This window comes from Epinephelus moara, chromosome 10 (assembly GCF_006386435.1).
Source record: "Epinephelus moara isolate mb chromosome 10, YSFRI_EMoa_1.0, whole genome shotgun sequence".
Taxonomy (NCBI): Eukaryota; Metazoa; Chordata; class Actinopteri; order Perciformes; family Serranidae; genus Epinephelus; species Epinephelus moara.
The window spans coordinates 14756221-14780103 of record NC_065515.1 but is presented as its reverse complement, the minus strand read 5'-3'; the positions used below and the strand labels follow the sequence as shown (position 1 = coordinate 14780103).

At 42.0% G+C, this 23883-nt stretch overlaps 2 protein-coding genes across 4 annotated transcripts in view; one reads left to right on the top strand and one right to left on the bottom strand.

The window, feature by feature from the left end:
- Positions 1 to 5939, bottom strand: part of acot11b (acyl-CoA thioesterase 11b) — a 12000-nt gene extending 6061 nt beyond the window's left edge. The window contains exons 1-8 of one of the 2 annotated variants that reach the window (XM_050055816.1): positions 5801 to 5939; positions 4162 to 4308; positions 2924 to 3122; positions 1057 to 1126; positions 870 to 930; positions 681 to 782; positions 452 to 587; positions 196 to 349 (exon numbers count right to left, since the gene is read on the bottom strand). In XM_050055816.1, coding sequence (XP_049911773.1) covers positions 196 to 349; positions 452 to 587; positions 681 to 782; positions 870 to 930; positions 1057 to 1126; positions 2924 to 3113 — 713 coding nt within the window. In that variant the 5' untranslated portion in view covers positions 3114 to 3122; positions 4162 to 4308; positions 5801 to 5939. Of the gene's footprint in view, positions 1 to 195; positions 350 to 451; positions 588 to 680; positions 783 to 869; positions 931 to 1056; positions 1127 to 2923; positions 3123 to 4161; positions 4370 to 5800 lie in introns of those variants that run through there. The other variant, XM_050055815.1, reaches the window with a different exon arrangement.
- ssbp3b (single stranded DNA binding protein 3b) lies at positions 5929 to 23883 on the top strand. 2 transcript variants are annotated; one of them, XM_050055817.1, is made up of 18 exons: positions 5929 to 6061; positions 6757 to 6829; positions 6976 to 7037; positions 7126 to 7210; positions 14890 to 14979; positions 16787 to 16861; positions 17095 to 17157; positions 17253 to 17316; positions 17406 to 17479; positions 18546 to 18610; positions 18708 to 18756; positions 19022 to 19057; positions 19179 to 19233; positions 19323 to 19387; positions 21734 to 21812; positions 22002 to 22030; positions 22133 to 22234; positions 22472 to 23883. In XM_050055817.1, exons 1-18 carry the CDS (start codon positions 6006 to 6008, stop codon positions 22499 to 22501), a joined length of 1152 nt encoding a protein of 383 aa, XP_049911774.1. In that variant the 5' UTR covers positions 5929 to 6005; the 3' UTR covers positions 22502 to 23883. The 2 variants fall into 2 exon arrangements, with proteins under 2 accessions (XP_049911774.1, XP_049911775.1); XM_050055818.1 differs by lacking the exon at positions 16787 to 16861.

Sequence of the window (23883 nt, the reverse complement as noted above, 5' to 3'; positions counted from 1 at the left end):
ATCCGCATCATGTCTTGCCTCCTGCACACTCAACCAAAGCACCACCCCTCGCCTTAACAAAACTGAGTATTTCAAGTATGCGAGAACGCTTCTGACAAAGACAATTTGGAAATAAAATGTTAAAATATTCCTTTAAAACTAGTTTGAGTCATATTCAAATTAAACTGAGGAAAACTGGAAACTAGGTACACACACCTTGCTGCAATTGTAGCCACATTCTCCATCCAGGCCATAATCTGGCCCCCGAATGTACTGACTTGATGGTTGGCATGTGGCGGTAGCACCAGCTCCACACTCTCCACTCGTGTCCGCTCAGCTGGCACAGCGTCCTGGTACTCCTGGCATTCTCCTGGAGAGAGTGCGTAAACAAGGAGCTTTAATCAATCTGATTTTAAATGGAGCATGTGTGCCATGGTGCTGTGTTATAAAGCCCTCTGTCTACAGTCTGTACCCAGTTGAGCTGTGCTGCTGCTCAGTAGGTCTGTAATGATCTCAGCATGGATGAGCCTCATCCTCCTCCGCTCTGCTGCCAGGCTGTACTCCATCTGCTCCGTTTGTGTGCGAGGAAGCACCTGCTTCAGCTGTACCTGTGTTCACATAGTTCACATAAACTCAGGGCATGTCGAACTCAAGCTTTGGTAAAATGCCTTTGTGTCCATATTTCAGTTCTTGTCCCTCACCTTCCCAGCTTCAGTTCGTCTGGCGACAAAGGTAGCAAAGGCATGACAAACCTTCCACTGCTTGCCAGTGTAAAGGTCCTCACAGTTCACCAATATACCCACCTGAAATGAACAGAGTCACCACATTTTCATTTTTCTGAAATAAAGTGAGCTTTCACTCTGCTGAAATCAAAAACAACATCCACCAACCTCCATACTGGACGTAAAGGCTCTGTTGACCTTTGCTATGATGTTGACTACTTTTCCCACCCTGGAGGAGACACACAAAGACACTTCTTTTCACTATCAACACAGAGCAGTGATTGTAGTATCAACACAAGCCGGACCGGTGAGACATTTATTGTTCACCTGGAGCAGCATTAAGGTAATACCTTACCCTATGGTGTGTTCAAAATGGATGTCGTCCACAGATGCAGTGATACAGGAACAACCTGCATGTCTCTCAGCTGGGAGAGAAAAGATTACACAGGTATTTAAGTGCTACACAAAGCCACAAAGCATCTACGAGTCAGGCAAAGTGAAAGCTCATGAGCTGTAAATATGCGCATGTATAAAGGCATACAGAAATAATCAATCACACGGAAAGACGACAGCCCTGTAAATTTAAATGCATTTAATATGTCTGTAGAGCACCAGAGTATGTTAATACCTCAGTGTTATCTATTGCTTGTGTACAGATATATTTAAATATGAAAGCAGTGGCCCATAAGCAAAATACTTTTGTATTATTTATGCTGTTGTAGCCATTGCTTTAATGTTACTGGATAAATTCAGGTAATGTTGCAAATAAATGGGGAGGACTTTGGTCTATCACAGGTCATTTGAAAGAGCTTGTCTGTTGGGTGAAAGCCTGAATCAATAGTGAAGAATCCTGCAGCGAAAGGTCCTATTCCAGCATTGGCAACAACTGTCTTTATGTAGCCTCCATCACAGCGTGTCTTCAGCCTCACTTCCTGCCGCTACAGACTACCTTGCCTGGATGTGAGTGGGCAGCAGCTTCAGAGACACACCCCAAATCAGCCAGCGGATGCAGCAACCTAAATCCAGCTGGTGCAAACCCTAGCTCACTTGACCCAAATTCAAGTTTCCTCAAGCATTTTCAACTCCTCTCTCCTCATTCACACATTCACATAGAAACTCCATTCAAACTTTAAAATGTTCATCATCTTTCATACATTCTGGCTTGTATTCAACTTTCCCGTTCAAACTTGTTTGCATTGGTGTGTATTGGATTGAACGTTCAGAGCTAGAGTGGGGGACTCAACTGTCAGACTGCAGAGAGCTTCTTAAACACTGCTCTTAAACTCACTGTCACACCCACAATTTCCACTCTACGGACAGCCTCGACTTCCCACTAGATAACAAACTTTCTGTTGCTGCAGTGACACATTAGGCGCTGGCAAAATTCTAGCCGCTACAGCTGAAACTGAAGGTCTGTCTCCAAGCTCCCGCACACTCTTCTCCCAGTGAAGCAGTCCACAGTGGCAGAGAGCAAGGCGAAGGGATAGTAGGGTGGCTAGCTAGCTAATGCTTGGCTCATTTGTGGTCTGATAAACAGAGAGAGAGAAAAAGCATGATAAGGAGAGGCTGAGTGAGTGAGTGAGTTGCATGCATCACACGCATATACACTTATTTATCTACCTAAAAGCTCAGTACAGATATGTCACACCACTTTGGAAGCCTGGGATTCAAATCTTGGAAGTGGAATCTCTGACAAAAAAAACATTTTTTAGCTTACACTGTATGTCCACTGCTTCCAGAGCGGCTGTGGATAACAGGTAGAGGGGGTTCTCAGCTAATCTGAAAATCAGCAGTTCGATCCCTGGCTCCTTCAGTACACATGTCAAAGTATCCTTGGGCAAGATGCTGAACCCCAGTTTGCTCCCAGTGGCAGTTCAGTTGGTGTGTGAGAGTGTGTGAATGGTTACTGAGTAGCAGGTGGCACCTTGTATGGTAGCCTCGGCCACCAGCGTGTGAACGGGTGAATGTGACATGTAGTGTAAAAGCAGTTTGAGTGGTCGGAAGACTAGACAGACACTATACAAAAGCAGTTTCTGCAAGAATACATCACTCGCCATGATGGGATAGAGTTGCAGATGCATGAGCATGTTTAAGGCTTCATGGTCTCCATGTGAGCAGTAATGATATCATCAGATACATGCTGTGAAGCTGAGATGTAAGAAGAACTACTGAGAGTTTAAAAGTAAGAATTTAGATGTTCGTTGTTTTGGGAGTTTTCCTACCAGACAAGCAGGCTGTGGAGTCCATCCACTTCAGTAGCTGTCCAACGCTCAGCTCTCCGCAGTGATTGGCATGGCATGGTAGCACGATCTGACTCATCTTCACTTCAGTGGGATTTCTGTACACTTCCTCACTCTCCAGGATGAACAGAGGGTCCAGCATGGTGTCTGCATGTTTTCCCTCTAACGTCATATCTCACAACTACACGGAAAAGTTTGTGACAGTAAAGCCAGGACACTGTCAACTTTAATTTGGACTCATATACTGAGGGATAAAAATAACAATTGCAAGTACAACCTGGGATCCATATGTACGCAAAATGGCCACCATATCACCAAAGTTTAAAACATATGATTGGAACCTGTATCGCTTTGTGCAGTTAAATCTGGAGCATGTCCCAGTGAAGAAACACCAGCTCTAAGTTTAAAGGTGCTTCTTGGATAGTTGATGGAGGTCAGATCTGTTTGGGGAGTCATTCATGACACTTTCATCTAACGTAAACTCCCCATTTTGTGATTCAGGGTCAGCAACACAGCTGTTTACACCCACAACTTACTAACAGTGACTGAAGTGTTGAGTCAGCTGCACCACTACAAAAGACAGAGGTTTGTAATGTTAACACGCCTAGATTTTGTTCACCACTCACTGTGAAACCTGCACTCGGTTTGGTTCAGTGCTGCATCATAAGACGCTTTCAATAATCTGCCACTCTTGTCGTGGTCTGAGGAGTTGCTCAATATTTGAACCCCTGACTCAAGGATCAGGAAAAACCTGACAACCCGCTGCATTTAATAGTACTGCCTATCAGTTATCAATGAATGCAATTTGACATGAAGTCTTTAAAATGCAGGCTGGGACTTGTCCCTGTAGAGCATGTTTTATCAAGCTGAGACAGAAACTATTTTAAGATATATACAGACTATTTTGGGGCATGCAGCTATGAGGTATTTATGGAAACTATTTGTTAGGATAGAAGAAGTGTTTTCCCTGTAACTGCTGTTGCAGTGGGGCGCACTGGTCACCTGTCCTTCTTGTTATTGCTGACAGGAGCTGCAGTGACCTTTACATTCACTTCAGTAGAAATAAGCATACCACAACATTCACCATGAGCTTCTGCTGCAAAACTAGATCATGAAGTGGGTTGTACAGGCCTGCTGTCATTGTGCAAAACAAGTTGTGGCAGTAAACACACCAGCATAGCCTACTCTACAGTGCAAACAAACAGAATAAAATGTCTTACCTAGATTTAAAGTTACAGCCGATGGTGAAACCGAGACAAACTCCTTCCAGTGCCAGTGAACCGGCGTCGGCTCCAAAACATTAACACCGGCTGAGAATCATCAGCCTGCAGCACGGACCGCTTTTCATTTCACCCATTCCTCAACAACTTTATAACCACACACACACACACACACACACACACACACACACACACACACACGCTACGTTACTTAACAGTTTGACCACTGGAGGGAGGGAGAGAGGGAAAGAGACCATCCCCCTGTACTGGCTACTGGCGTCCACACTTTTTAAGGTGGAACTACAGAAACTATGTTGTGCATACACTTCTTTAAATAAAACAACGATGCAAACTTTTATGAATAGCTACTTGAAAAACTGTAGACAATGTTTATCATTTGTTTATGTGTTCAAGTTTTCATTATTCATTTATTTTATTTTACGTTATTTTATTTTATTCATTTATATTATTTTAAAATACATTTATTTATCTTCAACTGGCTTCAGTAAGTCTATATAAGAGTTTTTAAATGTATTCCATACTTAAGTGACCTTTGAAAAGTTAAAAACTCTTCTTTAAAATAAAATTTTCTTTAAAATACGAAGCAACAATGATTTCTTCTGGGAACCCACTTATCTAGTTCTTTTTTTTATTTCATGGAGTACTTGGGATTTTTTTTATTGATTTGCTATGTATCATAGGACTATACATATTATTATTATTTCTTATGAAGGGGAAAACAAAGTTTACTCTACCCTAAATAATGACTACTATTTTATTCTAATTTAATTTAATTTAATTTAATTTAATTTAATTTAATTTAATTTTATTAATTTAATTTAATTTAATTTAATTTAATTTAATTTTATTTTATTTTATTTTATTTTATTTTATTTATTTATTTATTTTGGCTCTACTGAAGTAAAACCTAGTTGCTCTTGCTCATAATTAGTACACTTAACAGCTTAAAATATATTTAAAAAATAAAGGAATATTTTGATATGGAGACCAAGATTATTCAATTAGTCAAAAATATTGTCTGAATGTATCTAATAAAAGTAATACTGGTGGTTAAAAACATTAAATGAAGGGTCAAAAGAAATATAAGCTTTGCCTTTAACCTCCAATCTGTTGGTCAAAAAGAAAAGAAAGTCTGTTTGGTGAATATATATCATATCATATTGGGGGGTTTTTTAATAAAGGAATATTTTGATATGAAGGCCCATTTTATTTAATAAGTCAAAGATATTGTCTGAATGTATCTAATAAAATTAATACTGGTGGTTAAAAACATTAAATGAAGAGTCAAAAGAAATATAAACTTTGCTTTTAAAAAAAGGAAAGAAAACCTTGTTAAGGGACTCATACTTTGATGATTATATATCATAACTAATATATAATTTTAGATTATAAATATTTCTTAAATTGTGGATGCTTTCCTGTTTATCAGTCTTTTATTGTAGACTGTTGTTTTGAAAAGAAGAAAGTTAATAGTTAAAGAAAATTAATCACACTTTGATTAATTATCAGAAGGTCAGAATCAACAGGGGAACTATTAAATAATCTCCATTAAATTCCGCTCATTGATATCGCAGCTTTCAACAGCAAAACAACAAACTCAAAGCACGACGAGGCAGACCTTAAGGCGAATGGCGTGCTCCCATTGGCTGCTCACAGCGTCAGTCACGGCTGGCCCCGCCTCTTCCCCCCGGACCAGGCTCGGTTGAGTCGTCGGGTTGAGGAGGAGTGCGGTTGGAGTGCGAGAGGGTCGCGGCCGCGATGATCTGACAGATGAAATAGCGAAAAAAAAGAAAGAGAAGGCGGTCGTCCTCCCACACAAAATAATGTTCCCCAAAGGCAAAGGCACCCCGGTGCCGTCGGACGGCCAGGCGCGAGAAAAGTAAGCTCAGAAACGTTTATTATTGTGTATTTTCTGCCGCGTAAGTTGTTCCCTCTTGCTCTCTGTTGTTCGCTGGACGGGCTAGCAAGAGGCGATTTCCTCCTACCGAGAACTGAATTGAATGAACCGCCTTGTCTGCTCGCCATTCCTCCCCTGCGCTGTGTTTCTGCTATCTTTGGCTGTTTGCCGTGTCTTTACACCTCCACTTAACGATTTCCAGTTCAGTTTGGTTGTGTTTTAACCGGCCGTTGTGTCATATTTTTTGCGGTTACTCAGTCGCGAGCACGGGGAGGAGAAAACAATAACATCGCCTTGCTACACAGTACATTGTTTTCTCTGTTGCGCTCTGGATAGGCTCCGTTTTTATTTCCCTCAGCCCCATCAGTGCCACCAGGATACTGTACCCTAGCTAATACACAGCAGGCTGGTGGCTTTTTCTTCACATCACGATGTTGAATTATACTGTTGCTTTAGCACTTTCTTTTAACCTCCTCATTGTAGTGAATCTTGCCCAGGTCCTGGCTTGGTTTCACAGTCCCCATTTAATTTTTTGGCATAGGCTATTTGGCAGCCATTGTTCAGAGGGCCTGTACCCGACTCTAGTCACTCAGTGTGCCCGTTGAAGAAGATTTAATCTGCTGGTTGACGTTAATTTTGTCATGTTTTTTAAATGTAATTATGTGTTTTTCACTTAGGTTGGCTCTGTACGTGTATGAGTATTTGTTGCACATAGGAGCACAGAAGTCTGCACAGACCTTTTTATCAGAGGTATGTGGAATTTTGGATAAAAGTTCACTCATATTTTAATGTCCATTTTATATTTTAACGCTCTTATGTAAATGTATTGCATGTGCTCTTTTAGGAACAACAATAACTGACACCCATGGATAATTATTAAAATCCCCCTTTCCTAGATCCGATGGGAGAAAAACATAACACTTGGAGAACCCCCTGGATTCCTACATTCCTGGTGGTGGTAAGTGATAAGGGTCTCGTCTACAGGTAAACATGTCCAGGGGTTGTTTGTGTGGTTTTGTTTGCTTCATGACCTGTCTTGTCCACAGTGTATTCTGGGACTTGTATTGTGCTGCACCGGAGAGGAGAGAGACATGTGACCACTCCAGCGAAGCGAAAGCCTTCCATGATTACGTGAGTAGTGCTTACACGGGAACTGTTGCACGTATTGCTCCTGTCTTCTCTGCTAAAGAAGACAACAACTTTGTTCTCAAGGCTAAGAAGTGGTGCAAATCATGCACCTCCAACTCGGGTTGTGCAATGAGTCAGTTTTTTTTTTTTTTTTTTTTTTTTTGGTTAGAGCTATCAGAGCAAAGTGCTTATAATCTCTGTTTGTCAACACTCGAGTCCTGACAAAATCTCCCACATTCCACTTTAAGAGTGATACAGCTTGAGGTTATTGTGATTCCCTTTCAGCTTGAAGGATGAGCATGATTCACTCAAAAATCGTGTCCAACTGATTTCTGCTTCTTTTTTTTTTGCTTTCTTTGGTACGTTTTGCACATTTTATCAGATATATAAGCCATTTTATTCTGCCCACTGCACCTTTATGTGTTTGACTACCTAATGCAATTTGGGAAAGTATCTTTTTTTTTCTTCTCCTGAATTTACGATCGGTCATCTTGCACTGTCGGTGGGTCGAATGATGCGCCCAACAGTGAGCTTTATAGGCTTCTGGGAAAATGATGCTGATGTCAGCATGTCCTGAGTCAGACCTGTCGAGCGCTCCCTCTCTATCCACGCCACGCTCAAGCTCCCCGCCTCACTTGTGAAGACGAAAAAGAAACTGCTGTGTGTTCTGCACAACTTCTGAGACTGTATACACACAGCTTGATTTTTGACAGAGACCTAGAGCTGCTCTGATGTGCGTTAGCTCAAGTATGTATTGAAACATGTCTGCAGTGACTTAATCCCTAATGGATTTGAAATTGAAGAACTGTAAAGGCAATCTTGGATCCAACATTAATCAAACACCGCTCAGGACAAGTACATCGTTCGGTAGCACATTGCTCCTCTTATCATAGCACTTTCATATTTGCATGTATGGGTGTTTTGCACTGATAATTACGCCACTTTAGAGATAACGCTCTTTCTCATGTGCTGCATTGTTTCCAGCTTTGAGTCAGCATTCAAAAAGAGCCTCACGAGGATCAAAGAAAGCGCAAGCTGCTGGTCAGAGGCTTCTGCTATTCCCATACTTGTGTTTCATCCTGTAGCTGATGTGAATTAAACAAAAAATACTAATCAGGTTTTGCTTTATCAGCCAGTGAAAGACATTAAGGGTTAAGGAGACCTCTCTGCATGACAGATACACAGCACAGTTTGTGGGCAGGTTGGGGATGTGCAAGACAGGAAGGGGTTAAAACGGAGATGTTGGTCCTGCTCTTGGCAGATAGGGTTGTCAGGGTAACAGGCCTCCTGATCTGGCAGGTGACCTGGGAGCCAGGAGAGAGGCTACAGCGTGGCTCTGCCCTTTTCAATAACCACATTGCTTATAATTCTAACTCGTGTAGACAAAGGAGTGCATTTTGTTTGTCACCAGCTTTAAGTCACTGGCCTACATCGTAGCAATTTATTGCAGTATCTTAAAGAGATTTAGGTTGCTTGTTGGGGTTGGATGCTTTTGTCTTGTGTGGTTGTATCTTAATTGTAGAAAAGTGTCTCAAATTTCAAAACTCAAATAATAATAATAACTAAATAACTTTTCTCTAATTGTTTTTTAATTTCTCTTGTAATATAATGAAGAAACATCCTCTCATCAGTTTTGAAAGATTAAACATCACATAATAAGATGTTAGATTGCAGTGCATGATTTGACTGTGACTATTTTCATAACATGGAAAACATTAAGCAAATGAGGCAACAGTGAATCGTCAGCCTGGGCAGTGTGTGCTGCTGTGGCGGAGGAGCTTTGAGAGTTTCTGCGTGGTTGGCTCTCCCCGACATCTTGTGGTTGCCCTTCGCTCTGACGTTGGTTCTCCTTGTCTTCATTTGTGGATGTTGGGGGTCAGGCAAGTGTGCGTATATGTGTGTGTGGACAGTACGAGTCCTTGGACCCTAGCCTTTGTCTAGGTGTGGGGGAGGTGAGTGCTGCTCTGTTAGCCAGCAGTGCTCGTAAAGCCCCCGGCGTATTCACGCTGACGAACGCTCCCCGAGGGGCCCCGTCGCCATGGCGTCAGCGGCTGATTGATGGCTGTCACGGAGCTAAGGGGCAGATTGGAAAAAGGAAAGGGGAGTGGCACTGTGGCATATGCCCAGCATCCTCCACCGCCGAGGAGCGGAGGGAATCAAAAGAGGAGGGAGGTTGGGGAGGAAGAGAGGAGGGAGAGGAGAAGTGGAAGGGACCTGCTAGAAGTAACTAGAGAGGGAGAGAGAGAGAGCATCCAGTCAGGATCCAGAGTGGGTTTTATGATGTTGATTGATGGTTAAACATTTACAAGCTAAACATAGGGGCTGGTTTCTTTTTAGCGCTGGTTCCAGTGGAAGAAGTGAGGCTGTTAAGAGCACGCTAGGTCAGGAGCTGGCTGTTGGGTGGTCTGTGCTGCAGCCGCCCCCCCCCCGCCCCCCCCCCCCCCCAAAATCATTTCTCCTTCATCCCCTTCTCTCTGTGTATACCATTGCTTTTTCATGGTTACCTCAGTCAACCTCTTGGTCATCCTCGCCGTCTACTCTCTTTCCGTCTTTCTCTCCCCCCTATGTGTTCCCCTCTCCCTCTCTCTTTGTTTTTGTAAAGACAGCACAAGCACATCCGCCGCCACTCTGGCCTTTTGTAACCTCCTTCAGTGATCTGAGAATTTCAGGGGAAATTTGTTTGTCTGGAATTGCTCGTGTGCTCCTGAGTACACACACATACACGCTGAATCACGTCGGGTGGGGGTAGTCTGTCTTAAAAGAGGTCCCCTGGGAAGTTGTATGGTAGGCCCCAGACAAGAGCCTCATGGCCCGGGGCAGGACTGAGACATCTGCCCCTTTCCTGTACCAGAGACTCTGTGGACAGACGTGGCTCGTTCAGACTGAAAGCAGCATCAGGCTCTTTGGGACACTCCAGCAAGCACAGCTGTGGGCTTTAGTTAGACATGATAAGATTTAACATAACATGGCCGGGAACCCGTCTCGCAAGTTGCTTTTCAGTTTCTGAAGCTATGTGGATTGTTGACATTGTTTTATGACTCAATACCTTGAATGCAGCTTTGTTTTACTTGATTATTTCTTTGCAGGCCTCATTCCAGGAATGGGCTGCTTAAGGGTAGAAGAACAAACAACCTGCAGTTGCTGTTTCACTATGAAGGGATGAGACAGTGTGGTTGCATGAGTGTATACCACAATGAAACCAGCCATATACTGTACATCAATATTTCAACTATAAAAAAAAGTAACGTCTTTCGCTTGTTGCATCAGGAATGTTTACACACACTTTTCTGGAGTTTAAGAACTCACTACTGATGCAAAGTTTTGTCAGTCCTTTAGGAGTGGCAATTCATATGCTATTTGAATGCTATCAGAATGAGGATGAATATCTTTAGAAATGAGCTTTAAAGGTGTACTGTAAAGGAATTGTCGCTCACTGTTTGTAATCACAGCATTCAAATTTGGCCCTTCCTTACTACATAGTTTGTACATAGACTGCATGCCGCTATTGTGGTCATGCAAAGCCGGTACTTTCGTAAGCTAACTATCCGCCAGTACTTACCTGTCCAAAAGAAAACAGGCCAACACTCTGTTGCTTACCATCTTCTCCTTTAGTGCCTGCCAATGAAGTCAGAGTGAAATCAGCCCCAGATTCACTCTGGTTTTGGAACAAGCGTTGTCTGCTTAGCTGTGTCCGCAATTTTTGTAGCTTTCTCTTGGATGCACACTGCCACCACCTGACTTTATCTGTTTGCTGTTATTGGCTAGGGGCCACACACTGCATGCGCACCTACACATGCCAAAAGGTTGCAACCTATCCTGCTGTATTTAGCCTGTCCTGAACATAGCAAACTAAGAAAATACAGGCTGAGGGGAATGTATCTGCAGATAAATACACCATCTCACACTTCTAGTGGGTCGTGAGTAATGATTAAGACGATAACTTTTGTATGCGTCTTCAAATTTTAGTATACCTGTTAATAATACATCTATTGAGAATATTATACAACTTGTATTCATGTCACTGGGAACTTCATTGTACTTAAAAATATAATAGTGAAGTCTAAAATTAGGCACAGCCCCCTTTCGAGATCTAAAACACACGAATGCTAGATTAAGATAAATTCTACTTAACACTACTTAACAGTGAATTTTGAAAAGGGGACAGAACCAACTCCTTTACCATATAATGCAAATAGTACAAGTGACTCATGAAATTCTTGATGGCAGAAATTTATGGTTCTCTCACGAAACACAAACAATCTGCACGGGCCTCTTTGTATTTCCTGTTGCAATGTTTGTTAATGCTGTAGCTGACAGGAAATGAATAGTAGCCAAAGCAGTTCCCCTAGCAACAGAAAGGCAATGAAGGCAATGAAGGCAATGAGGTCTACATGCAGTTTACTGTTAATGTTGATTTTCCTGAGTGCAGAATAAGGTCTTGCGAAGTGTCTCTTTTCTAGCAAAAGAAGTGCTTGTAGTTCTTGAATAAACCATAAAACATAAAGTATAAAACAGTAAAATAGTAATGATAACAATGAGCCTAAAGCTGTGGCTAATACTCTTCTCGGAATGTCGCATAGACCCTTTTACACATGCAGCCTATCCCTGAAATGTTAAGGAACACGTCCTCCGTGGGGTCATGTGTGAATGGATGGAGACATCGGTGTTCAGGAAAATCTGCGCTACTAATTTCCCACCTCAAGACCGAGTAATATTTCACGGAAAATGCTGGTATGGCTTTGTTGTGAATGAAAGCAGTCGCAGGGGTAGGCACATAAAGGGTTACATGCGTCTGAAAGATGCTTTCATGTGGATCGAGCCAGTGACAATACTCTGCAGATGAAGTATTTGAATCTGTGACTATTTACAGTTTAGCATTTATGCCAATGCTTTCATGCGTGATTTGATAACTAAAACATTACTTGTCTCGCAAACTTGTTGAGTGTTAAATAAATTACAAGAACACTGGCACCGGACAGAAACAGCTCCTCACCCGCCACGTTCCCTGAAAATAATAAGAGATGTCTCCCGCCCTGTACGCGTCTGGCCATTCTTCTAAAACTATTTTAGTATTTCCCCCAGAATCCTTTTGTGTTGGCGTGCCTGTTAGGTCTTATAGGTTAGAAGTTATTGCTGGGTGACTCTTTACAAGTCAGTATCTGTGTCATGCAGGGTGGGATCTTGTTTGACTTGCATAGGGATGAGTTGTCTGGGCAGTTATTCTTGCAGAACAGGTAGTGTTTTATAAATGCAGACGATTTAGTGAAATTTTCTCCATGCAGTGCTGGTCTTGAACAGTTTAGTATACACTCCCAATATGGTGCTCACTTTGACATTAGATTAAAAGCCAAAAAGATATCTGTTAATAATAATTTGATGTAAAGAGGGCGAGTCACTGGAAATGCTTTTAAATATCTCGGTCAGATGATTTAGTGGAGAAAAGAGATACTGTATAATACTGTATATTTGAAGCGGTGTAGGGATCTCTGGCACAACTTCATCTACTTCCAAGGTGCATGGAGAAGGAGAACGTCTGAGCAGGTTAAACTCCAGCAACGCTTGCAGTATACAGAACAACTTTATTGTTGGACCAACACGTTTTGCCTTTTGGCCTCCATGATGTCCTACTCAAGGCCTGGTGAATACAGCAGTATTCAGACTTGGGTTGCAAGTCATGAGACCTTTACCATGAATGTTCCCTCATGTTATAAGAAACCAAGTGAATAAATAAATGTGCACATTGGATACAGTGGAAAATGGCACAGTTGATGCACTGGTAATCCTACTGAAAGCTGCACGTTATACTTCAGAGACATGACAACTCTGGTGCACAGTGTGTGATGCTGAGAAATGTCATTTGCATTATTTCACCTTAAGAGAGTGCCGCGTCTTCCTGGAATCACAATGCATTTATTATGACCGTGTGTATGCGTGTGCTTTTGTTAAATCAACATATTCTGTGTCATCTGTGTGTCTATGGTCTGAAAAAAAGTAACATTTGTTTTATGAGTATAAATTACAAAGTGGCCCTGCAGAATAAAAGTCTGGTGTTGTCTGTGGGCACTTGAGGTCACAATTTAAAATCTTAAGAGAAAAGTACAAACTGTCGTCACTGAGCGAGCACTTCTGCTTTTGAAAAAAAGCATCACAGACCAGCCAGGTCACCAAACATGTACATGCTGCTTGCACCTTAGTGGGATCGAGTTTTATGGCTCCCCAGGTATGTGAGCTATTTTTTTAAGAAGGTGCTCAACAGCCTGTGAATTTGAGGGAGTCATTACAGGACTAGAAGTATGTTGTTTGACATTTGTATCTTAAACACTGAAAATTAAGTGAACTTTGAGGCTTAGTTAAAATGTATTCATACACAGATTGACCAAATTCTGAGAGCAACCATTTCTATGTAAATGAGCTGGGTAGTTGAGAGTAACTGGTCAAGATGGGTGAGGAAGTACTTGGAGTGCAAATTTGGTCTGTGGATCAACTGGAATCTCCAGAAAATTTCTTCTCATTCACATTTACAGCTGTTTATTTTAGTAAAGAAACTGGATTTACAGGCTGTCTCTCTGTGTGTGTGAGTGTGTGTCCCAGTGGTGGTTGGGCCTGATGAGACGTGACTTCCCTCTGTGGCCTCACTTCTCTCCCTGCTGAGGTATTTCACAGTGACCCTGCAGTGGCAGCCTGAGCAGATATAATTAGGGAAGGAGCAGTCGATACCAGGGAGTGTGTTGGCTATTGACCAGTGATGTCTGTAGAGCTCTGGACAGAGTGTTTGTGTGTGTGTGTGTGTGTGTGTGTGTGTGTGTGTGTGTGTGTGTGTGTGTGCATGCAGGTGCTGGTACATCCATCCTTGTAGTAATCATGGCCTGTTTACGTACATCTGCACTATAATGTGAGTGAGCTACGCATTAAGAAATGGGACTGAAGGAGCTTCTCTCGTTGTGCAGCCGTTCTTTGAAGCTAAACCCCACAGCTCTGAAGACATTAGCCCATCTCAGATTGCCTTGGCTACAGGGAAGAAAAACTCAGTCAATTAGGAGTGTGTGACCGAAGCAAATGGCACATTAGTGAATTAGGGCTGCGGTTTGAGCAGGAAATCAGCCCAGCAAGCCCCTGCTGTGTAGCAGCACTTTGGAGCCACTGACTCAGTGAATCCCACTGATACTTATCTGATCCACTGGATCCTGGATTAGCAGGGCACAGACGCCTCAATAAGGTCCCCATTAACACCCCTTTCACAAATGATGCAGGCCTACAGATGCATGTTGGTGCTCTCTGTTTCTTTCTCTTTTCAGATGAGTCAAGGAGGCTTAAATGATGTTTAAACAGTAATTACATGGAAATTAATCTCAATTTAAGTCAGAAGCCTGGACTAAGGTCATACAGCCTGATCACATAAAGCACATTTACCGATTCAGAATGACAGCTGACGCAGGTTTAGCCTGCATCACTGAGTTAGCCCAGGAGAATATTTGATTCCTCAGATGCACTCCTCCTGCAGCCAGCTGTGCCAAGAGCTGCGGTCATGACAGGATAAAATAGATTTCCAACAATAACATTTCGTCTGCATGTTAAAGTTCCACATGTGTACTGAGGATGCACTTCAGTCTTAACTAGACACTTTATGACGTGCTTCACATTCGGAAGTTATAATGTTGCTGTTTTCTGTTTTTTTTTCTTAGAGTGCAGCAGCAGCTCCCAGTCCTGTGATGGGAGGGATGCCCCCTGGTGAAGGCATGCCAGGAGGACCCATGCCACCCGGCTTTTTCCAGGTCAGCAAATCACTGATACTGCGACAGTATTGACGGTTTTATACCAATGCTATACCGGCGTCACATTGCCTAATTTATTGGAATTGTTACCTCCAAGCTTATCAATTCCTCTATCGATGCCAGCATGCTTTTTTGACAGTTGCGCATCACAAAGTAATGATGTCATACTAGAAACTTGCAACAAGGAGTCTTGCTGGAGAGGAAGATGAGGTCCAAAGCGTGGCTACATTTCACTAAGAAAGATGACAACAGCGGTGCTTTTAATGTCTGTAACATTAAGGTGGAAATGCTAGCAATATGCTGAAACATCTTTTCATGCAACATGGGCCCAAAATGTAGGAATGCCATGTATCTGAGACTCTGCACACTAGTTCCGCAGCTGAGTAGCATGTCCATTATCAAGGCTAAATGTCCTAGGTTATAATAACATAACAGTAGCACCATGCATGCAGGCTTAGCTAAATGAAATTCAATGCCGTAATATTTTCTCATTTGATCCACAGTGTGTTCCGACTTACAGATATAAAAAACAGGTGCACTGACACGTAAAACCTGTGCAGGCCTACTTTTTTTCCAACACAGAAAATTGATCAGGAATCAATAAGGGTTTCAATGAAGAATCCGGCCATAAACCATAATCAATAATGGCATTAAAATCTTATCAATTCTAATTACTTATACTGTCTGTTACTGTTAGGAATACTCTTAAATCAACTTCACCCCCACATTTTACTATTTTCACTTGATAAATCACTTCATAATCAGTTACCAAAATTAATATCTAGTGGATGGACAGATTATTTAATGGACAGATCATTTTCTAAGCTGCACGTCTGCAGGCTCCAGCTTTGTAAAATGTTGTCAGGGTTTTGTATATCTCCTGGAGTTGTAGGTCTCCACATTGGTGTCTAGACTGCTTTTGTCTTTTGTTTTGCTCCACTCTGCTCAGCGAGCTTGTAGTAAACATCATAGACGTTCTGTCTGCTTGGGCCCCTCCAGTGCTGTAAACAGGCAGGCGTGGCCTGGCCATTTTCCCTAATGGAGAAATCGAAAGGTGCAGCACCTACTGTAAATCAATATCTCATGAGGATAAACTCTTGGCAGGCAACTGTGTGGAACTGGCTCTAAGAGGTGACATAAAATTGCAGTGTTGCTCTGCCTCCACTAGACCAAACCGCCAGCTTATTATGTACTAGAAGCCACAAAGGCGTGACTCATTATGTGATCATGTTAATATCAGGAAAGACATTTTGACATTGATACATGAACGCACACACACTCATACTTTCCATATCAGAATCCATTGGAGGAGGCTCAATTAGACCCCTCACTCTCTGTCAGATCAGCAACATTAGCGACACAGTGCCGGTGTTTAGTGTTGTTATAAAGCTAATTGCATAGAGCTTAATTGACACTGTTAATTCAGGGAAATTAGCACTGATAACATGCTGCATGCAGCAGGCTTCTTGATGACTTGACTGACAGGCAAAAGAGCACACATCCTCTCCATCTCTCTGTCTCTTTTCTCTCATTCAAGGCTAAGTCATTTGCTTGCTCTTCTCCGCTCAGTCTCTCTCTCTTACTGTGTTTGGTACATGAAAATGAGCATCTTATTTTTGTACTTTTTTTGCGCCACACTTTGGTTCTTGCACTCCAACTGTCCTCTGCCCTGCAGTAACCCTGCTTCTCTCTCTGCCCCTCTTTTGTCACTTCTGTTTCTCGCTCCCTCTTTCTCTCTTGGTGTCATCCTCCCCTCTCTCCCTCCTCTGTCTTCCTCCTTGGCTCTTTATTTTGTGCGATGCCACAGGGTCCTCCTGGTCCCCAGGGCTCTCCTCACCCTCAGCCTCCTCCCCCTAACAGTATGATGGGACCTCACAGTCAGGTAACACTCCCTCTCCCTCTTTCTCTCTGTTTTTTCTGTTTTGGCTATCTGCAGTCATTTGGGAACGCCGGTTCTCAGTGCTGGTGCTTCATGCTTTGGCATCCGTCTCAGCTCAATGCTTAATGCTGCTTTCAATATTCACACAGACAAGAAATCAGAATGGTTCTGCATTTTGAGAGATTCATGTCATGTCTTTATTTAAATCTCATGGAGCAATGTTGTTTCTGTTGTAGTCTTTCATGTCGCCTCGCTTTGCTGGAGGCCCGAGAGGTCCCCCCATCAGGATGGCCAACCAGGTAGAGCTCACACAAACACACACATAGACAAACACACAATGGGTGCATTTAAAACTGCAGGTACTTATTGATTCTCTGTCTTTTATCCTCGATAGCCACCAGGTGGAGGACCGGGTCCTCATCCCATGCTGCCCAACATGGACCCAACACGACCACAAGGTGTGCCTACATAAGCTACATACTACACCTTCAGTAGAGAAGTTATTTCCTGTCTTCTCTCTTTTTATAATTTTCCTTTCTCCCTCCAGGCCATCCTAACTTGGGGTCAATGCAGAGAATTGGCGGCCCTCGAGGCATGGGACCCATGGGGCCTGGCCCTCAGGTAGGCTATTCTACTTATAAAGAATAATACAGGGTTTGTATGGTCATGAAAAACGTACAATAGCAATATCCTGCCCTGGAGAAATTTTGGAAAAATAAATCAACCCAGAAAGTATTGGAAAAGTCATGGCAGTTTGTTTCACAAATACCTGTATAATGGAGGGTATGTGGTTCAGTTAAGATCAACTGAGAAAATTCTATGTTGGTCAAACAATACTTAAATGTTTGGGAGATCAGTCATGTCAGTCACATCACTTGATGTTATGTTGTTCTCCATGCGGGTAACGTCAGACTCCGACTGAGTTGCACATTATTTTTGACGACATACAAGTTCACACAGTGCCAGGAAAATATTTGTAAAATGTTAATAATGTCTGGCTTTACTCGGACAAGTATAAGGCATGGCTGGAGAAAGACCAGGACCTGGAACATGCAAAATATGGAACATGGGAAAGGCAGCGTTAGCTAGCCATGCTGAAGGAGCTAACGTTAAGCACCGAATCAACTCCCATCACCAGCTTTTTCACCCTGGTGAGCAACATGACATTTGCTGCCAGTAGCACTTCCCTTTCGTCCACCATCAAACAAGGGACCATTTCAGGTGCTGTGTCCAGAAATGCAAGCCCTAACTGTAGAGATATGCATGCAAAAGGTAGCGAATTTGCACTGTTGCTAAAAGACAAAAGCCAGCTTTTTTATGTCATGTTCTTCAACAGCCAGATTGCTGCCAGATTTGTCTGCAGTGTACACAAGTGCTTTTATACATGTACTTTTCTGGAATATAGAATCTATAGAATGTATGGTCATAAAAATTTACCTCTAATGTGTGGAAAGTTCATGGAAATTTATTGGTAGATATACAGTATGTATGACCCATGGTAATATCATCACTGCCCTGATGACCCGTTAGTTAACTTTTGTACCAACCAAATCCAAACCAAAGTTATTTTGATGTTCAGATGATCAGGGGTTTGCATTGCTTTTTCTGGGATTACTGCACCCTGTGGTTCAAATTGTTTAAAATCAATCTTCGCTGACAGTTTAATGATTTTTGTTTGTCTTCTCAGAACTTTGGTGGAGGAATGAGGCCTCCACACAACACCATGGGTCCCGGTATGCCAGGAGTCAACATGTAAGCCTTTTTTTGTTTGTTTGTTAATATACATCTCACAGACCTTTATTTAACTTTTATGCATTATCTAAGTAAAAATTTCTATTCTACCATCTAGGGGCCCAGGGACTGGTCGGCCATGGCCCAATCCCAACAATGCCAACTCTGTGAGTACTAATGCACAAACACCCAGAAAACTGCTGGTTCAGATTGCAGTCAGATCTCCTCTCAGAGCTGTCAGGGTATAATGTGCTCCAAGGTTCTAGTCTGGGATGTAATTGTAGTATTATGTGTCACGGTTTCCACAGACAGTTGGACAGACCGCCATAATGTTATTAGGATGATCAAATGATGAATGATGACATTTTGAGGTATAGAAAGGGTTTGCACCCTCCCATTTCTGGTCTGTAATGTTTGTGTTTTTGGTTTCAGATGCCTTACTCATCACCATCTCCTGGTGCATACGGGGTGAGAACACATCCTGCCATCTCAATTTACACATGATACCAGCTCAGGGAAATACCATTTTAAAGATAGATTTTACATATACATGTTTTTAGATCTTTATTTTTGGATTTATTCTCCATAGGGTGCCTCTGGAGGTGGGGGGCCCCCAGGAACTCCCATCATGCCCAGCCCTGCAGGTTAGTGGCTCCCTGACCTAAGCTGTTAATCAGTACTCTCTTCATACACTATCCAGTACCAATTACATGTATGATTGCACCTTTCACAGACTCAAACAACTCTGGTGACAATTTGTACACCATGATCAACACTGGACCCGGCAACCGAAATAATGTAAGTTTTGTTTTGTTCTCTTCAGTCTGTGTTAGGTTGGGATATTGTGATTATTGAGTTAAGTAAAAGCACAATTAGCTTAAATTTGAAGACAGAGCATTCTCTAGAAAATTATTTTTGTATCTCACCAACTACCTTATTACTTGTTGTATCCCTTTTACACCAAGCCCACCATTTATCCTCTGTCAATTAATCCATTTTAACGACACACCTAAACATCGGAGCCAGGCCTGTTAATGTAATGGGGGGGGGGGGGGGGGGGGTCACTTAAAACAAGTTGTTGTCAGAGGACAACAATTAAGTGGCTTAGGTATACAGCGTGTTGTGAGCTCCACTGGTCGTTATGAAAAGCTTGTACCATTAAGTAAACACCTGACCTCTCTACCATCTCAACACACTGCTTTATCTAATGACGGCTTGCAGCTGGCAGAATAGTGACAGTTGATCTGGTCTGTGCATCCATGTTGCTGCACAAATTAATTTTATTCTTGTCGAAGTTAAACATTTTTCTACTCATTTATGTCATCACTGTGAACTGAAATTATTTTATGGATGATGATAAAATTACTGATCCTGGTTTGAAATTTATTTTTTCTTGATAACATTTAAAGCTGCAATGATTAATCAATAAATTGAATAGTTATCAACAATTAAAATAATCATCAACTAATTTGATAATCAATGGGAAAAAAAAGTCAAAATGATCTGATTCCAGCTGCTTAAAAGTGAATATTTACTACTTTCTTTACTCCTATATGATAGTACAATAAATATCTTTGGGTTGTGGATAAACAAGGCATTTAAGGAAGTCATCTTGGGCTTTGGGAAACACTGATCAACATGTTTCACCATTTTTCTGACATTGTATAAACCAGCAACTCATCGATTAATCAAGAAAATAATCAACAGGTTAATCTACAATGAAAATAATCGTTAGCTGCAGCCCTAATAATATTCCATACCACCAAATGACATTATAAAATCTAAATCTTCCTCTCAGTTATATATAGGATGTTAGATCGACTAGCTTTCAAACAGATCAACACACACATCAACCCATTACACTTGACATTATCTTTTTCAAAAACTAATTTGAAATATATATGTTTTATGATTTATTAAATTCTTTCTTTTGTATATATCGAGCTGGTCTACATGAAGAACACTTAAACTCAGCACTAGTGCCCTGGCTTTACTAAAGCACATTTGCACTATGCACCCAGGAATGTACAGAAAGATTTTAATAGAAACAAAACAAATACACACATATACTGGTTATACTGGTTTCATATGTGTGTTTGATACTGTAGGCTTTTGTTTCAGTCACTCTCTCGGAGCTGAAGTGATCAGAACAAGGATTTAATATTTGAAAGAGGCACTCAAGTTCACAGGAGCAGAAATGAGTAAATGCACTGTGTAGTAACTGAGTTGCTGATTATTTATAGTCAAAATTCAGTACCATTGCTATGCAGATGACACACAAATATATGGTAAAGAAGGTCATTTTAATCATCTTTTATTCTGTCTGTCAGATTTAAAGTGCTGGATGTTCCAACACCTTCTCCAGTTAAATGACAAGAAATCAGAAAAAATGCTCTCCAGTCGAACAAAATCCATCACTATTTTACAAAACCATCTTGGCCTCCGATCTGGAAATGTCAAACCTGCAGCCACAAATTTGGTGTGATATTTGACAGTGATCTCTCCTTTGAAAAACAAATTACAAACGTTGTCCAGTCCTCTTTCTGTCAATTAAGGAGCATCTCCAAAATCAGGTCCTCTCTCTCTCGGCTTGAGAAGGTCACCTGTGCTTTTATTTCTTCCTGGTTAAACTATTGTAACTCTTTGTATTCAAGGTTGAGCCAAAAAGCTATCTCACACCTTCAGCCAGAGCAAAACGCAGCTGCTAGGCTTTTAACAAACACTAGAAAACATGACTGTATCGTGGTTTAGCCCCCAGCTACATTGCTGAGACGCTGCTCCCCTACGAGCCAGGGTGCCGCCTCAGATCCTCAGGCAGGGCTCTGCTGGCTGTTCCTCAGAACAGCTTAGCTCAAAGCTAAAGGTGATCGGGCTTTTGCAGTCAAGGCCCCCCTGGAGCTCCCTGCCTGAGGGTCTGAGGCTTGCAAGAATCAGGGACATCTTTTAAGTCACTTCTTCAAACGGATCTGTTCAAAAAAGACTTTTATTAATTTAAGCAAACGTCTTATTTGATTATTATAATCTTGCACTGTTATTTATTTATTTTTAATTCAGTAGTTCTTAGTACAGAGGACTTCCAGCGTAATGCGAGTTGTGCTGTGAAGAAATGGTTAGTGAGTCCATGCTGTCTTGTTTCCCCTCCAGTTCCCTATGGGCCCCGGCTCTGACGGACCCCTGGGAGCTATGGCTGGGATGGAACCACACCACATGAACGGGTCACTAGGTAACACCGCCTACTACAACAGTACACTTACCAATGCAACACCAAAATGTTCAGGTTGAACTCTTACCGTACCTCGTGATACTCCAGTCGAGGACAATAGATTGTTTTTCCAGTAGAGCCACTGCATGGAAATGGTTTTCTTATGGTCATACAGTATAAACATTGCTTTTCATTTGATTCAATCCGTAGGCTCTGGTGATTTGGATGGAATGAACAAGGTAAATATTGCGACCATGCAGAGAGTCTGTGCATTCAGAGCTTAATCGTGAATACAGTGAAATTCTATACATTGTAAAAAACATTGTGCACTCTGTTTCCAGAATTCCCCAAACAATTTAAGTGGCATTAGCAATCCTCCTGGGACCCCAAGGGATGACGGGGAGCTGAGTGGAAACTTCCTCCACTCCTTTCAGAGTGAGAACGTAAGTCTGCCTTCCTGCCTGTCCTCGGCTCACATCACTGGATGGTTGGTGACTGTAATAGTACTTTGATGAAGCCAGAGGTAGAACGCTGTAGACCACACAGAGAAGCCACAGTCACAGCGTATTAACATCACTGACTACAGCAGCAGCGTGGAGGGCTAGCACAGCGTCTGGTAGGGAGAAGGTGTGTGTGGATGTGTGTTTTAATTCTCTCGTCTTCTGTCTGTGCCTCCGCAGTACTCTCCAACCATGACGATGAGTGTGTGACCTCCCCTCCGCCCAACCCGACATTATTTGCCATCATTCCGAGGATCTGAACTCACTATAGGACACGGCCAAACACATCAGCACCGAATCAGGGACAGGCGCCATTTTGGTTCCACACTAACGCCAGAATGCTGATCGGAGAAAAAAATCCAAATGGCTGGCGACTACTGCTCCTTACTCAAACATGAAGGACAAATTTCTCCATTTATCACAACCCCAAGTGTGACAAAACCAGCTACTGAAAATGCATACATGACACGTTTTATGTTCTTTGCAGAGCCCCCCCATAACCCTCCTTCAGCCCCGCTAGAGCGAAGAGAAAAAAAATGGTTGAAGTTTACCTCTTGTACTTTTTAATTATTGCTTTGTGGTGCAAGATGTGCAGGAAATGTCTCCGCTTTTGTCACTTAAAACACTGGAGAGTGTGCATATGCATTGTGAGCTTGGAAAGTCTTTGTCTTGTCATTTTATGCCATTTTCGCCATGCATACTGTGTCACGAACGTCAGTTGACATAGGACTCAGAATTTGCCTTTTACTCTGTGGCCACCTTTATGAATAACGTACTATCCTTCCCAACGCCCACCCTTCTATTTAAAGAGGTTTGTAAGGGGAAAAGACTTGAAAGATTACGGCTTTTATTGTGACGACCTTTCACGGTATGTAAGTGCTCAGATGGTTCTTACAATGTCAAATTGATCCCGTTTGATCAATTTCAGTCTCTTATTGTTGACAGCAATGCGATCCTGCGCTCTTGGCTGTTTAATTTAAACAGCAAGATTGCCGTTGCGTTCTGTCAAGGGAAACCAGACTTCGGCATAAGAAGTGAGTGCATGAATGCTGAGAATCTGTGTACAACATACTACCTAGTGCTGCTCTTCTCTATGTGGACACCTGCTTTAAGATGTGGTGTATATCTCTTTACCTGTCTGTGCTTAACACTCTGTGCTCTTCATCGTCGTAGCCTTCTGTGTTCTCTCCAGTTTGGTTGATTATGAATGAGCTGCCCATTTTAACCTCTCATACATATTGGTTGTTCATACTTCCCTTCCTGTATCATCGGTCGTCCCCTTGGCCCTGCCCCCTTCTTGCCCGCCCACACATTTTTTTATATTTTGATACAATCTTTGACTACATATATTGCCCCAGTTATTCAGTTAGTCAAAGCTTTCTAAACCGATTCTAGTAGGCATCATTATAAACTTAGCAGCAGTCTTGTAAATGTGATGAGAATTTTTATTTCTTTTTTTTTTTTTTTTCCTGTGAACATTACGCATTATATACATCTGTCCTATGTTGCCTTTATTTGCTGATATTTTTTTATTTCAAATTGAGGAAAGATTGCTTGTTAATATAATTTTACAATAACTTAACTAAACTGTG

Excerpts from the sequence above, each read along its gene's own strand:
- ssbp3b (XM_050055817.1), top strand. The coding sequence starts at position 6,006 with ATGTTCCCCAAAGGCAAAGGCACCCCGGTGCCGTCGGACGGCCAGGCG. Across the intron at positions 7,038-7,125 it reads TTCCTACATTCCTGGTGGTG|TGTATTCTGGGACTTGTATT; the intron begins GTAAGTGATAAG and ends TCTTGTCCACAG. Across the intron at positions 18,757-19,021 it reads ATCCCAACAATGCCAACTCT|ATGCCTTACTCATCACCATC; the intron begins GTGAGTACTAAT and ends TTTTGGTTTCAG.